General features: G+C 41.5%; 1 protein-coding gene across 1 annotated transcript; it reads right to left on the bottom strand.

Annotated features, from left to right (window-relative positions):
- Positions 1-452: 452 nt before the first annotated feature.
- Positions 453-14,524, bottom strand: NPEPL1 (aminopeptidase-like 1). Its single transcript, XM_009998749.1, has 12 exons — positions 14,384-14,524; positions 13,672-13,857; positions 12,362-12,532; positions 9,855-9,944; positions 9,089-9,170; positions 8,769-8,911; positions 8,140-8,217; positions 4,535-4,635; positions 3,790-3,913; positions 2,446-2,622; positions 1,865-1,975; positions 453-1,054 (listed from the first exon to the last, which is right to left on the bottom strand). The coding sequence occupies exons 1-12, from the start codon at positions 14,522-14,524 to the stop codon at positions 896-898; spliced, it is 1,563 nt and encodes a 520-aa protein (XP_009997051.1). The 3' UTR covers positions 453-895.
- Positions 14,525-14,601: the final 77 nt, after the last annotated feature.

Raw genomic sequence — 14,601 nt, forward strand, 5'->3', positions numbered from 1 at the left:
CCCTGTTAGCTCTGCTTTCAGATGTATGAGTTCTGGGAATGGAATTTGAAGAGAGTAATGATGTCGTCCACAAACTTTTGGAGCACTCAGTGTTCTCAGCAATGTAAATAACACCATGAAACACCACATGGGATATGTAAGCTGCTTTAATAATAATAAATTTATTAAGTGGCAAAAAAGCCACTTTGCTTTGTAAACCGATTTTACTCAATCACAGTCACCCTATTTTTTTTTCCTCATTTAGCATGAATACATTCTGTAATTCGTATGTGAAAGATTTATGTAGAGATATGTTCTGGACCAGTCTCACTGATTTTACTGGTCAGAAAAACATTAAACATGCGGAAACAGCACCTTATTAAAACTATAAACCTTTTTTCATTACATCTCCTTTGCTGCTAAGCTAACTTGTCACTGAATAAACCAAGTCTAGAGGGGTTTTCCTCCTCATCCTGTATTCTGAGATGTAGCGGGGCCTGCAGAAATGTCTGATAAAACCTCACATATAATAAGTAATTCAGAAGGTTTTGTAAGCAATAGCTGCAGTTGCTTCTTCATACTAGAGAGAGCTTCTTACGCATTAATGCACTTGGTTAGGTTTTGTGAGGAGCTCAGAGGAGGATGTGCCCTCTTCCTGATACAGTTAGTTGAGTCTGGACTCTGCAGCACTGATACTGTTCAGCAACTGTGTGCACCAATAATTTAAAAAAAACAAAACAAAACCCAAACAAACAAGAAATTAGGCTGGTTTTATCAGAAACAAGTAATAAATCTTACCATGATAGTAAAAAATAAAATAAAATGGCAGTTTCTGACGTGACATTTTCATTGCTTGAGAATGAATCAGTGCAAAGTGAGGTAACCCAGGTACCCCAGCACCCAGGGCTGGGGTGCGTTAAACCAGGCGCCGCCTTTTGGAATCTCTCTCCATATCTTCAGTGGGAGAGTCTCCATTGCACCCTAGAGGGGACACCATGTTTAGCAAAGGGTCTTCAGATGCCCCCCCAAACAGGGACAGCAACAAAGCCACACCATAGCCAGTAGCTCGTTCACCCTAAGGAAAAAAAAAAAAAACAACAATTCACACTTCAGACTGTATAATAGTTTTTATCTACCTACTTGTGCAACATGAGCAATGATAGCTTATGGCCACAGCAAACACCTGCGGTCCATGGCAGACCTGCTCACCTTGTGCTTCTCTATCCTCACCACTATTGGAATCTGTCCTCGTGAGGTTGAACCAACACATGGGCTGATTCACATGAGAACAGAGCTCACTGACTTGAGGGTGGTTTCATACCAGCACTGTTCAGGGCAGGGAACGTTCCATCCAGCATTAGCAAGGATTTGGAGTATGACCTGAGTCACTTTGGTTTAAAATAAAGGAGGTGGGGGGAGTAAATTGATTTGTTTTTTAGGAAAAAATATACACAAATTCCATCAAAGGGAGGAGGGGAAAGCCCCAAGAGGAAACAAATGTTTTCTCTGCTGAAGGTCAGCAGATAGAATGATCAACTCTGGTCAATCATCTTAGAACAACATGGGTGGAAATGGAAGGCTAGGATTATTGCCATGAGCAGAAAGCAGGCAAGTTGGCAAAGTTTACAGTGAGAAAGACATTGCTGATTAAAGTGACTGTTAGGATATTTTCTAACCAAAATGAAAAATATGAACACATGAAGCTACCAAAACAAAGACGTTCCCAACACAGATGATGTCAGTGCTTTTCACAAGAACTCTTTTCCATCTAATTCTCTCGCTTTGTTTGATGGCACAGAATTCAGAGTATCTGCAGGCACAAGTAGTTTTCTTTACATAGCTTGTTTGCCCAGGAAAACATCAGAAGTCATAGGAACATACTCACTGCATGAACAGGAGCAGCAATGTCTATATGGACCCAGACTCCAGGCCAGTCAAAGCCAATGTGAGAAGCAATGAAGAGCCCAGCACAGGAGCTTGGAGTATTGTCTCGGTCCTGTAGAAATCATAAAAATACAGTTGATCTTGCTGGCAAATAAAATGTCAGTGTTTTATTCTTGCCTACAGAAATGACAGCTGTGCAAATCTAGTTCAGAGCTTAAAGAATGGCCCTAAAACAAAGTCTTGCAAACCAGCTGTACTGTAAATCCTTTGACTTAATCCCTGGTAGCAGTCTGACCCTGCTCAATTCCTCTTCTGTCTAAGCTCCTTCTTGCAGTGTTTTTGGAACTCAGTGCACCTTGGAACTCAAACACAGCAAAAGCAGCTGCAGCAATCGCTGAGGCCTCTGTCCTCACTTTCCTGGTTTCTGCATTCCCAGTTACTGTCTATGTTGGTTTTATGTGCACTCATCTTAGGGCCATGCTCACAGGGCAAGCAGCCCAAAGATACCTTTGCAGCAGGCTACCCCATTTAAAAACAACACTAAATACAAAGGCATGAGATTTAAAGAAAAAAAAATCTTACTGCTACAGAGTTCTTCATATCAGCTACAGCAGAGGTAAATTCACTGAAGTGGAGCTCAGGGCAATACACAAGAGGATGGACCAAGTCTCCACAGTTCCTGCCAGCTTTAACACAAGCCTTTTCCCACTCTTCGTTATTGGTAAGGACAGCAGCATGATACTTTCCTGTAGCAATTCCCTGGTGAGACAAAAGACAAAACCAGGAAAGAGACATCTTAACTGTGATGGGTAGGATAATTCTGTACTACTCCCTCTCAGCATAACAGCTGCTTTCCATTTAACAAAGCCACCATGACAAAAAAATGCCTCAAAACTGCTCCACAAGAAGGTAGGGTTACAAGTCAGACAAAAGATTGTAGCTACTGCCGAATCATTTTAGAACTTCTGAAAATCCATCTGCAGAGAAATAGTCTGCATTTGTTCAAACCACTGTCCCACAAAAATGTTTCTTTATAGTTACTGAGCAAACAAAGGATATCACTTTACAATTATTTATCCTTAGAAATGAAATTAAATCAGCAATGAATTATATATAAAACATCTAACACACACACAGAGGATACCCCAGCAATGTCTGTAAACCACACAAACAGTTGGACGTAATATCCTCATTCATCAGAAAAGTTGCTTCCTTCCAAGTACACCAAGCCCAGAAGCCACCCACCATCACATCAGCTTTCCAGCAGGACAGTGATGGGAAGCTTTCAAAGGACTGATGTCTACACCAACATCGCAACATTCATGCTTCTGAAACTTGCTACCATTTATCCTCCTAATATGAAGACCAATAGTTTTCTAGAAAATTAAACCACAAGAATCACTGCTTGTTAATGCAGCCTTGTATAAAACAGGAACTGATTTCAAAAAACAACAGCATGAAATATGTGCCCTTGTATAATTTTTGTATGACTTACAATATAAGCGATTTTATGGACAAGAAAATTTCTAATCATTATTCAAATCAGTTTTGCTAATTATAAAGGTACTGAACTGCAAACATCAAATACAGCATCACTTACATCAGCTGCCAATATCACCATCATAATTCTATTTTCTCTTTAAGTTTGCAAAAGCATAACAGGTGGATAAAGAACAAAAAAAACTTGCTTGAGTATTGCAGTTATAAATGGAACACATTCCCAGCCCATCATGTTTACAGAGGGTTAGTTTACTGGGGCTGCTCTTGACAACTCTCTTGCACAAGTTTTGGAAGTCACCATCAGTCACAATAGTTCACAGTATCTACCTTCCACCAAAGACAGCAGGACAGAGGCAATGAAGTGCATGATGTGCAGACAGCAAAAGGACACACACTCCCTGTCTGCCAGCAGTTCTGTATCAGTACCTGAGCTCCAGTAAGAGTGGCCATATCAAGAATGATATCAGCTCCAAGATCTTTGCATGCATAAGCTACTCCATCAGCCAGTATCAGTCTACCTTCTGCATCAGTGTTATTGATTTCCACAGTTCTAGGAAGAAGAGAGGTCATTTAATCCAACAGTGCTTCAGGCTGGAAGGTAAGACTCCTGAAAAAGCAGACTCAAACACTGTGCTGTCTTACTTGACTCTGCAAGTTTGCATGGCTGTTTATTCCCCAGCTGCAAGCAGCCACAGCACACATGGGATAGGGGTGTAATAGTACTGTCCTCATGGCTGGGACTATCTGTTGGGCCTCTACAATGCCCAGCATGTGGACATGGGATTTACAAATGACTGCAATCCCAAGAGGTATCATGCTCTGCTTAAGAAGAGATTGTCACAGAATGATCACCTGTCTCTGCAACTGAGACAATATAGACTACAGATGGACGCAGAAAACTGGTTGTACTGGAAAAAAAATGGGTAAACCTGAGTGCTTTAAGGAAACCAGCTTATGATATATGATATATATTTTGACATGTATTTACATACCCAAAAGGGAACTCTAAGCACACATCAAACTCACTACTTTGGCTGCCTGAAATACTATTACCAACATTAAGGGAAGTTGGTAAGGGATGGCTTCACAACCTGCATAGTAAACAGATAAACAGAACCAAAGACGATGTTTCTTCTCAATGTTTCTGTGAAAAGGATATATACAATCTTACTTTCCAGAGTAAAGAACATGAATGTCATCAGGTCTTGTTGCACATGGTCCAACTGCATTCTCAGCCAAACAAAAAACAGCATGAAGATTGTCTTTAAAACCCTGTAACAAAATTAGGAGAAAAATGGCTTTTGATTCACATCATGCTAATTTACTGGGACTAAAACCAATGAGGGATTATGACTTCTCGACAGCAATGCCACTAATGACATGGAAAATCTGTAAGGAATGTCTTGTGTCTTGAAACTGAGGCCAAAAGCTGTAAGAAAGCAGGCAAGAAGGTAACATCTAATAGTGGTTTGAAAGTTCCCACTGGAGAGTGAATAAAAGCCTATATGCATGTGACAGAAATGGGGAAGGTACTTTTAATGCCAATTATGCAGTGATCAGTACAATCTTCTCTCAGTGGCAAGGCATCTGAATTAAAACATCTTTGTATGCAGTGTGGAGGTGGTTGTGTCTAGTCAACCTGACTCCCTGGGAAGAGCACATTCAGCTCCTTGCAGTCCTCTGCAGTAAGATCTCCACAAGCACAACTCCAGAGCCCACTGAGCTCACCACGAAACTGCCAGGCTCAACAAAAATGAACCTTAAGTCACTGAACCATAGTACCCCTGTATGAAAATCAGCAGAATACATCTCCAAAGATGTGACACTTCACTCATCTAATTTTAATGCAACTCTGACATAGACTCACAACAGAGATCACAAACAATGTCTGGACTGTGTAAGGTCTTCACCTTCCACAGCCACAAAGAAAAGACCCAAGCAATGGATGCTTTCAACAGGACAATTACAAAGGCTTATAAGAGCACATTATACAGCCAGTCAGAATACTTGGGATTATTTTCCAAACCCTGTATTTTCCACTGCTTTTACTGAGTCTCCAATAACAACAAAGATACAACTGTGGCCATTTGAGAAACTGAGCTCCTGCCCATCCTTTCTGCCACACTACGGAAGAACAATGGAAATAGAAAACGCAGTCATTTGTGAACTCTATACTTTCCCTAAAAAAACAACAACAATGCCAAGTGAACAGATTCCATGTCTGAGAATTCTGTTGGAAAGTAACTTTGATAGTGGCAATCCTGGAACCTGGTGGTGCTCCATGTCCCAGTAGATCCGAGCTGCCAAAGACAGTTTGCTTTCCTTCAGAATCTGCCCTGCACCACAGATACACACTACCAGGATCTATCCTCTCTCTTTCCATCTAAAACAAAAAGTATCCCTGGCTAAGATGGATTTGGGTTGTGGGGTTTTTTGGGGGGGATGGGTGTTAATTTTTTTTTTTAATAGATCATATCTGCTGAGAAGCCCACAGCATTTTCAGACTTTTTTTTCCCTTCCCCTTTAGCCTCTTTCTCTTCTGGCATATTCCATTCTGGTTTACTTTGGTCTAAAATCAAGTGTTTATACTGCTATGGATGATATTATAAAAGTATTATGATTTTGTTTATTTATACAATGGCTGTATTGTGTGGAGGGATACTAGGAACAGAAACAGCAACATTTAACAAATGAAATTATAGCTCCTCCTCAGCTGGAACAGCTAGCCTTAAAAACACCAAATTCCAAGGGAAACCAGGCTCAGTTTTAATGTTAACCTTGTGATTAAAGTCCATAGCTGAAGAAATCGGGACTTGCTGAATCAGCTCATATTCTGAAGTCTAAAGGGCAAATGCATCAATCAAAACCTTTCAAAATATCAGGCAGCATCTAGAAGCCATAAGGTGAAAGTAACTGCAGTTTCTTGTCCAGCCAGTGGGCACACTGCACTGTTAATGAGACATCCTTCCATCTGTGCAGTGAAATGCCCACTCTATTCACAATCTCTCTGAACTGCACCAAATATTCCTCCTCCAAGTGGGAGATGTGGTTAATCTACTGTCAAAAAGTGAAAACTCACTTCCAGTACCAGTAACCTTTTCCTAAAACTCATTTGGTCTGTAGACCTTCAAAAGCAGGATTCACCATGTTAACATGCAGGATCAAGAAGGATTTAAAAAACTTCAGTGAAATGTTGTTGGAAAGCTCACAATGGATGAAATGCATCTTTCTAGGAAAAATCACTTGCTTACTTTTGTTACCCAAAGCCTTTTAAAATCACATTGTAAAACTGTTGACCAGCACATAGGGAGATATTTTCTGAAGATGGATAATAACTTCTGCCTCTCTTCCCACTGGGCTTTCTTTCCAACGTGTATTTCCAACTGCAGTCTCTGTGACAGAGCATAGCTAATTTAAACCTCTGCCAACTTTATACTGTTCTTAAGACCACTTAAAAAAATGGTATTGAAGCAGTAACAACGACAAATTCTTTCCACTGCCTTTCTGAATATGTTTTCTGCAGGGATTTCATCAACAGGTTTTCTCACATAGGGTTGTAAAATTAAGCAGTGAGATAATTCTTTTGTTTTTCCACAGAAAGGCACAGATTTCTTTGAGTTATGACAGCTTTTTCAGGCTGGTTGTTCAAACATATCAATGCCAGTTTATTCATTCTTACAGCTAATTGGCTATGAAATGACAGATCACTTACATTCACACCTACTGTGATTGTGATAATTTCACTCAAAATTACTTTAGAAACAAGGACTGAAGCAGCAAAAGAAGGTACCACATCCACAGCTTTCCCAGACTCTCCCAAAGCAGTGCGAAAGTTCTAGCTCTTGTCCCTTGCAAACGTGGGATCTAACTTTCTGAAGGACTCAGTAAAGGAAAGCTAACTGCTGTGCCTAAGATGCAGCTCACAAATCTGTTTTCAATTTTAAGTCTCTGCAGATAACTGTGAAGTTTACAATCTTTCCACATCAAACATGCTGCTAGGGCCAAGGCACAGAGCTAAACTCTTGAGAAACGGGGATTTGGCACTGATCATCCCCTGGACAAAGCTTCCATCAGATCCATGCATTAATCTGCAGCAGTAAATGTTCTTTGAACTTTGGATACTCCTTGGAGGCAAGAGCTGCTCTGTCAGCAAGACTCGGTCACAGGATTTGCGGAGAGGGCAGAGTTTTATTGGCAGTGGCTGCTCCGTCTCCCCAGTTCGTGTTGTTAAAGCACAATATGCATTTTTAAAAAATTCTTCTTATTTCAATACCTGAGTTTTCATCTCCCCCTACTACTTTCTGACCACAGAAGCAACAAGCAGCTCCTGATGAGAGCTGCCATAAGTTAATATTAAACTGGGACTGAATTTGGAATATGGACAGACTTCATATCCCAAACTCATCCTCCTCTTCACTAAGGGGACTACAGCTGCCCCAAAGCCCACAGCTTAAACAAAATCAGCACTGGATAACTCAAGTACAAATGTGATTCAAAGAACTAGAAAACATTCAGTCCACAGAACAAACTATGAAATTCAGGAAACACTCTCAAAAAAAAATAGCACTCAAGGAATTTCTCACAATTCTCGAGATCCCAATAAAGACTGGAAATATTTTCCTGAAATAGCAGAAAGAGCAGAATTGCTCAAGATCACTAAGAGCGGGTCAGAACTTCAGGCTTAGACTGGCCCCTATATCTGGGAATATATCCAAAAGCCAGATTGCTGCTTGGCAATGCTGGGATACATGATATCAATTAACACATTTTACTTACTTGCTTTACAGTGGCTTTGAAGGCACCCAAAATAGCAGCTGCTCCACCACAGTCTCGCTTCATTCCAGGCATAGTAGTCTGTGGAAATAGAACCATAAGAATCTTATTTTTGTTTCTTTAAAGAGAATTTCACAGCAATGCCTGCTGAAACTAGTAATCTTGGTACTTCTGTAACTCTGGTCTCAACAGTGCTCAGCCATGACAGAAACACAGAACACATGCATTTGCTTACTGGTGGATCTTGCCTTATCACGGGAAAATACTAAACCTCTGCTGCTAAATTGTAAGAAAGAAAAACGATTGTTTACAAGATTTGCACTGAGGCCAGTTAACATGGAGCTTGGATCTACCTCTAAAATCAGAAGTAAAATATATTTGTTTCTAACTTTCTTCTAGCAGTGGGCAATACTTACAAGGCAAAAAACCAGGTAGCTATTTAACTGCTCTGAAAAGTGTTCCGTGAATCCTATTTGGTCTTCTCCCTGATAAGACTGTGTCCATATCATGACAGTAGATCAAGCATGTACTCAGATACATATGCTTCGGTTTTCTACAGCCATTAACTGAATTGTTTCCATCAGAAATGAACAGTGTAAGCAAAGGCAGGAGCAGAACAAGTGTTCATGTACCTTTCCCTTAATGCTGAGTCCTCCAGTGTCATACACAATACCTTTGCCCACCCATGCAATGGTCTGTGTAGCACCATCTGGAGTGTGACTGAGAACTGCTAGGGCTGGGGGGTGCAGAGCTGCCTTGCCAACTCCATAGATACCTGCAAAACAGAGAAGAAAGGCTGTAGGGGGCAATCTGACTATTTTCACTAAAACATCTTAGAATACTATGCCCATCCAAACTGTTTCAAAAATGGGCAAGTAAAACATTACAACGGAGATGGCAGAACATTCCAATTAACTGCTAGGAAGAAAGATGGATTTTCAGCAAGATATACCTCCAAAGCCTTTCTCTTTCAGCTCTTCATCTCGAATAATGGTAGGAGTAATCCCAAGATCCTTGCCAACTTTTTTGATTTCCTTAATCATTAAAAGAAAAAGGACATTGTCAGTCAGTCATCAGAAGGACACACTTGTGTCTTTCCACACACATGGGTATCTACTAAGGTTTTTGTGTGATTTTTGCATGCATACACATACAAACATTCACAATTTTGGGAATGCTGCTGGTTTTCCAATGGCCTGATTCCACTGAGACATCCTTGACTTACTATGGCATGAAATACAAATCTGACCTTTAAGCTCTGCCAGTAAAACAAATCTTCAGAGGTAAAGGCCAGCTGTTCTCTCTGCTGGATCATGATGCAATAGGACAGGAATATATCTGTTATCAAAAGCTTAATGATAAAACTATTTTGGAAACATGTCAGCTTTTGTCCCATAATTTCAGAAACTCTTACCACCATCAGGCTTAAGCCAACACTAGCAATGGCCAAGAAGCTAGTGCCATGATTGAACTAAGAACTTGCATCTTCTGACTCCCAGTGCTTTACCCAAGCTGTACACTCTGCCTCCTTCCCCCTCAGCAAAGTTCTATGAAACATTAAAGGCCAAAGAAATAGTCTCAGCATCCTAGTGTAGGTCATTTGATGTGCTTCCCACTGCTGACATACAGGTTTTGCTAAGAGGTAGCAACATTAGTTGTTGATTACTGCAGTCTAGACTTAAAATTAGTAACTCTTAGCCATCAGATGTACTACCTACCTCCAGGAAGTTATCTGTGTTCATCTCATTGCATGGGGTGTCCACAATTCTAGCAGCCAGCCTGACTCCTTCTGTAGCACTTGCCAGGCACTATGAAGAGAAGACACCTGAGAACTGGCCTAGGTTGGCTGGTTTTCTGCATAGCTTTGAATTTAGCCCAATGCAGCCTACACCAGACGTGGTTCCTCTGAAGCACATTAATGCTTAACCACAACTCATCACAGCCAGTTGTGTAGTATTAAAAAATGTCAACCAAGCTAACTTTTTTATTTTTGGATGTGTTAAGCTCATTTTTCCCTGTGCTCTGATTTCTAACCAACTGTATTCTTTCCCACAGCAAACTGATGTTGGAAAGTTAATACCCTTCTCCACTACTGAAGTGAGAGAAAGAAGGCAACGTGAGATGGAGGAAAGACAGGCAAGAGGAAGCCAGTTTAGGAAGTGATTGAGTTTGTAGGCTGCTTGGGTTGGAAACTTGCAGAGACTACATGATCTACAACATGGGAAACCATAAAGTTTATATATGTCAGGCAGAATGCCTGAGTGCAGGGAAGATTAGCACCATAAGACATTCTATATGGAAGGCCCATGGGGAATGTGGAATACTTCTTATCTGTGAAAAACGTGCATGCATGTTTTCTCATTCCTGTGGCAAAATGGACTGACGCTACCCTGGGCTAAATAACAATTAATCTAAGCAAGAGTGGACTGAACCAAAATGGTCCACAGTGAGCATGCCAAGGCTGCTTCCTCAAAGAAAAAGTTTCCTGGCAAAAAGGCCAATGGGGGCACCAGACACTAAGCTTCAAATTTTAACTCCTGTGAACTAGCAACTTCAAACAAAAAGACTAGGTGGAAGGAAACTTTGTTCAAGCTTGCCAGTAGCCACACTACACTGAAGACCACACACAGAAGGGTGAGTCAAGATGGGTTACAAAGGAATCTGAAGTGTTGGACAGTTACTTGTGCTGAGGTATCTGAAGTTTGGCTTGGGCAGACTGGCCTAAGGACTCAATACATTTCATATCCCAGCAGACTCATAAACCTTGGCTTGCTTTGGAAAAGTGCCCAATGCCCCACAATTACTTTTGATTACTTTACTTCCCCATGAGGAGTAAGGACCTCCTCAGGAGCCAAGTTAGGTTTGGAGTGATTCACTGCTAAGGCCGTGCAGGTAAATGGAAGTGCTCTAGCCCAAAGGTCAAGTCCAAGGAAAACAATATAACTTATAGAAATAAGCTGTGCCTGAGTTTGGCTTCCAGAATATTTAGGAGAACCTGGATACTGGCAGCCTTTAATAAGTGCCTTGTAAAAACATGGCAATCCCTGCTAGTCCCCATCATAAAATACCCTGGACAATGCAGTAGGTGCAAAATACAGCAACAGCCTGAGGGAGAGGTTTAGCTTAAAAAAATTCTACCACATGCCTCTTCCATGCTCTGCATTAGCTGTCTGGTGCTGGCTGAATTTAAGGGGTGAAAACTTGTCTTGGAGGAAGCCAGTAATAGTTTTGGCACTGACATAAAGGGAAAGAAGAGAAGATAGAAATAATTTCAGCTTTGTTTTTTAGTTATAAATAACCCAAGTGGTTTGCAATCTACCTATCTGAAGGAATGGTTTTTGACACCAGTTATGTTTTTTCTGATTTGGGGCATGGAAAAATTGAGTGATCGACAGTTGTCCTCGCAGCACATTTGTCTTTGTCCCTTTCCTGAAAACCAGTCTGGCATCATTTGCTGTGGCCAAATCAGTTCATGGAATAAGGACAAAACATGGAGGAAAAGGTACTGAAAAAAAAAAATCACAAAAAAACCTCCTAATACAGCAATTCTGCAAATTTCAGATGCAACAACACTGTCTCCTTTGTCAAATCTGTTGCCAACATATTAAAGGCATTTCTATAACCTCATTGACTGGTGAGCTAAGTGAGTGTCCACCTGTACTGAAGCACAGAACCAGGAGCACTGGACAGGAAGTTGCCTAACAGCTTTAGTGCAAACCTTGCAGTAGCTTTTAAGTTAGGATCTTGAAGAGGAATGCCCCACCATGCTAAAAGTTCCCCGATGTGGAGTTTCCACTCTGTAGTACTCAAGTGCAAAGGAAACAGCCTTTGATTATCTTCTATTGAAAGACAACTTAGACATATGTAACTGTTATGTACAGCTCATCTCCAAGCTGTATTGTTCTGTAGGGTCTTGTTTTCTGGCTAGCTCTGCTAGGAAAACTCAGCTGAAGAGGTACATCAGACAGAAATAGCACAGGCCATATGTGATCCCAGAATAAGCAACTTTTAGTGACTTCACTGTGATATTCACCTGCAGAGCTACATACAGATTTAGCCCGGGTAAAAGAAAGTGAGAAGCCCATATGCAGAAGGCCACATAACATTAGAGGCTAAAAATACACTATTTACATCTATTATAAACATGAGTAAGGGACATTTCCTTTGTGCTCTCATTTCGGGGAATAATGGAAACAACTGACAACAGAAACCCCAAAAATCTTACTTTAAGTGTTGCCACTTCTATTGGTCCATTGTTCTGTCCAACCAGGAAGAACTCTACGGTGACAGTTTTCTTCTCGGTGCGCCTGGAGGCGCTAGATCGGTGTGTGAAGAGGGGGAAAGCCCTGGCCAGGGCACAGGCTGAAGCGAAGACCTCGGATTGCTCACAGACCATCTGCAACAGCAGCCAGGGGACAAGCCAGTCAGGCAACGTCAGGGATGAGGAAGGCTACACCTAAAAGGATCTGTGATGTTACCTGTGCTATAATGAGTGAAGGGGGAATAAATGATGTCTGGATCCAGACGTACCCCTACCTCATGTTTTGTGTGGCTGGGGAAGTAGAAACAGTATCAGTCTGAACTGGCTCAGTTAACTTCCCATATGGAAATGAATTACACTGCTGGACTTGACTTTGTGGGAATTAGTACATCCTTATAAGGAAGCTGGACTACTTTAATTATGCTAGCACAATTAACACAGGTTAGTCTACAGATCAAGACCAAAAAAATGCATGGGAACCATCAGTAAGTGTTCACAACAAAATGAAACAAAGAGAAATTATACGAAAATGTGGCTGATGTTAACACAAATACTTTTTAACATGTAGAATATTTTTTCTGAAGTTCATTACAGAAATTACCAATGGAAAGCAGTTTTAGCTAAACATTTTCCCAATTAACTAAAAGGGAAATAAATTAAGTAGAGTTATTACTCTTGCAAATAATTTTTCCAAGAACATAACTACATTACTGACAGTGACTATATGAGTCTTCTCTAATAACCTGGAATATGAATTAATTTGGAGAAGCCATAGAAACAAATAACAAATTCATCAGGCTCAGACAGAAGATGACCAAAGCAGTCCAAGAGCTTGTCCTGTAAAGGACTCACACTGGAGCAATATGACATTTAAAACTCACTGAATAACACAGACAAGGCACCTTAAATGGCTTATACAACATAGGCAGGGCACCCTGCATGCAGCTACATCCACCTCCTGAAGCATCTGCTAATGTCATAAATCCTAGCTTGAAAAAAAGCCACTTGTCATTCCCTTTGTATGGTCCTTCCTAGCTGAAGACATTCCATACACACACCCAACCTGAATTCCCTCCAACTGCTTGGGCATGCATAAGCTGTCATAGCTGAGTCTTGTTTACGCCTCAGTGCAAAACCACTTGTAAATGTCAGTGTAATTATATCAGCACAACTTGCCCACCTCCAGTCTCCTTGGATACAGATAAAATCCTGAAAAAGCCGAGAAAATACTTGACAAGACAATTCACCAGAAGCGTTTTCAAGCAGCCACTTACAACAATACATCTGTTGACACCTCCTGGAAGGCAGTTTCTAACCAGGCGGGTGATGAACTGGGCTGCAGAGGGGCTGTTGTGCCGGCTGACCCTGGAAGGCAAAGCGGCCACAGTGGCGTAATTCAGGTAGAGGGGGCAGCTGTCCGTGGGGTTTGGGTTCAGGGTGCTTAGAGCAGACTGCCAGATCTGGGGAGAAAAGAAGAATTTAAAGACAAAGAACTGTAGGAGACTTAGCTTTCCAGCTCGTTCCCACTATCGTTAGGCATTCTTTTAATTGCAGGGTTTTAGGCGTTGGAAACAAAGAAGCTGTGCATGCACCCCCAATGCAACAACCTCTCGAGTGAAAAGCAACAGGCAATATGACAGACCTGCTCATTAACCAGAAAATACCAATGCTCTTTCTATTCCAGCATCTCTTTTAAACCATATGAATTATAATTTAAGAACACACTATTAGTCCTAAGGCTGCTTTAGAGATTTTTAAGGTGAGTGTTTTCCTAGTGATAAACAGATTGATTTACTAATCCCGAGTTACTGTTTCACACAGCAATTTAATTAATTAAAAAAAAAAAAGGCTAAATATTGTCCTAAGAGGCTCAGGAGTCCAGCAAAAATATCTGCCAAACATGTAGCGCCCTAGAAGCCGCGATGCCGAACATTCATCATTTTGCCACCAGCCATCTCCACCGCCTCAATAAAAATAGCTCCGCACTTCCCCCCGCGGCAGCTGCGCGCAGGGAGGGGGGAAGCGCGGCCGCTCCGCTCCCCCCGAGCAGGGATCCAGGCTCAGCCTCCCGCGGGCCATCTGGCCCCGCAGAACGCCCGGGCCGCTCAGCACGTTAAGTGCAGACATCCCGGTGTCACCTCCCAGGAAAGCAAAGCCGGGGCGGGCACCGCGGGGTGGGAGCGAAGCCGCAGCAACAGGCTCCT

The sequence above is a fragment of the Chaetura pelagica genome, unplaced genomic scaffold (genome assembly GCF_000747805.2).
Source record: "Chaetura pelagica isolate M959 unplaced genomic scaffold, ChaPel_1.0 scaffold275, whole genome shotgun sequence".
Lineage (NCBI taxonomy): Eukaryota > Metazoa > Chordata > Aves > Apodiformes > Apodidae > Chaetura > Chaetura pelagica.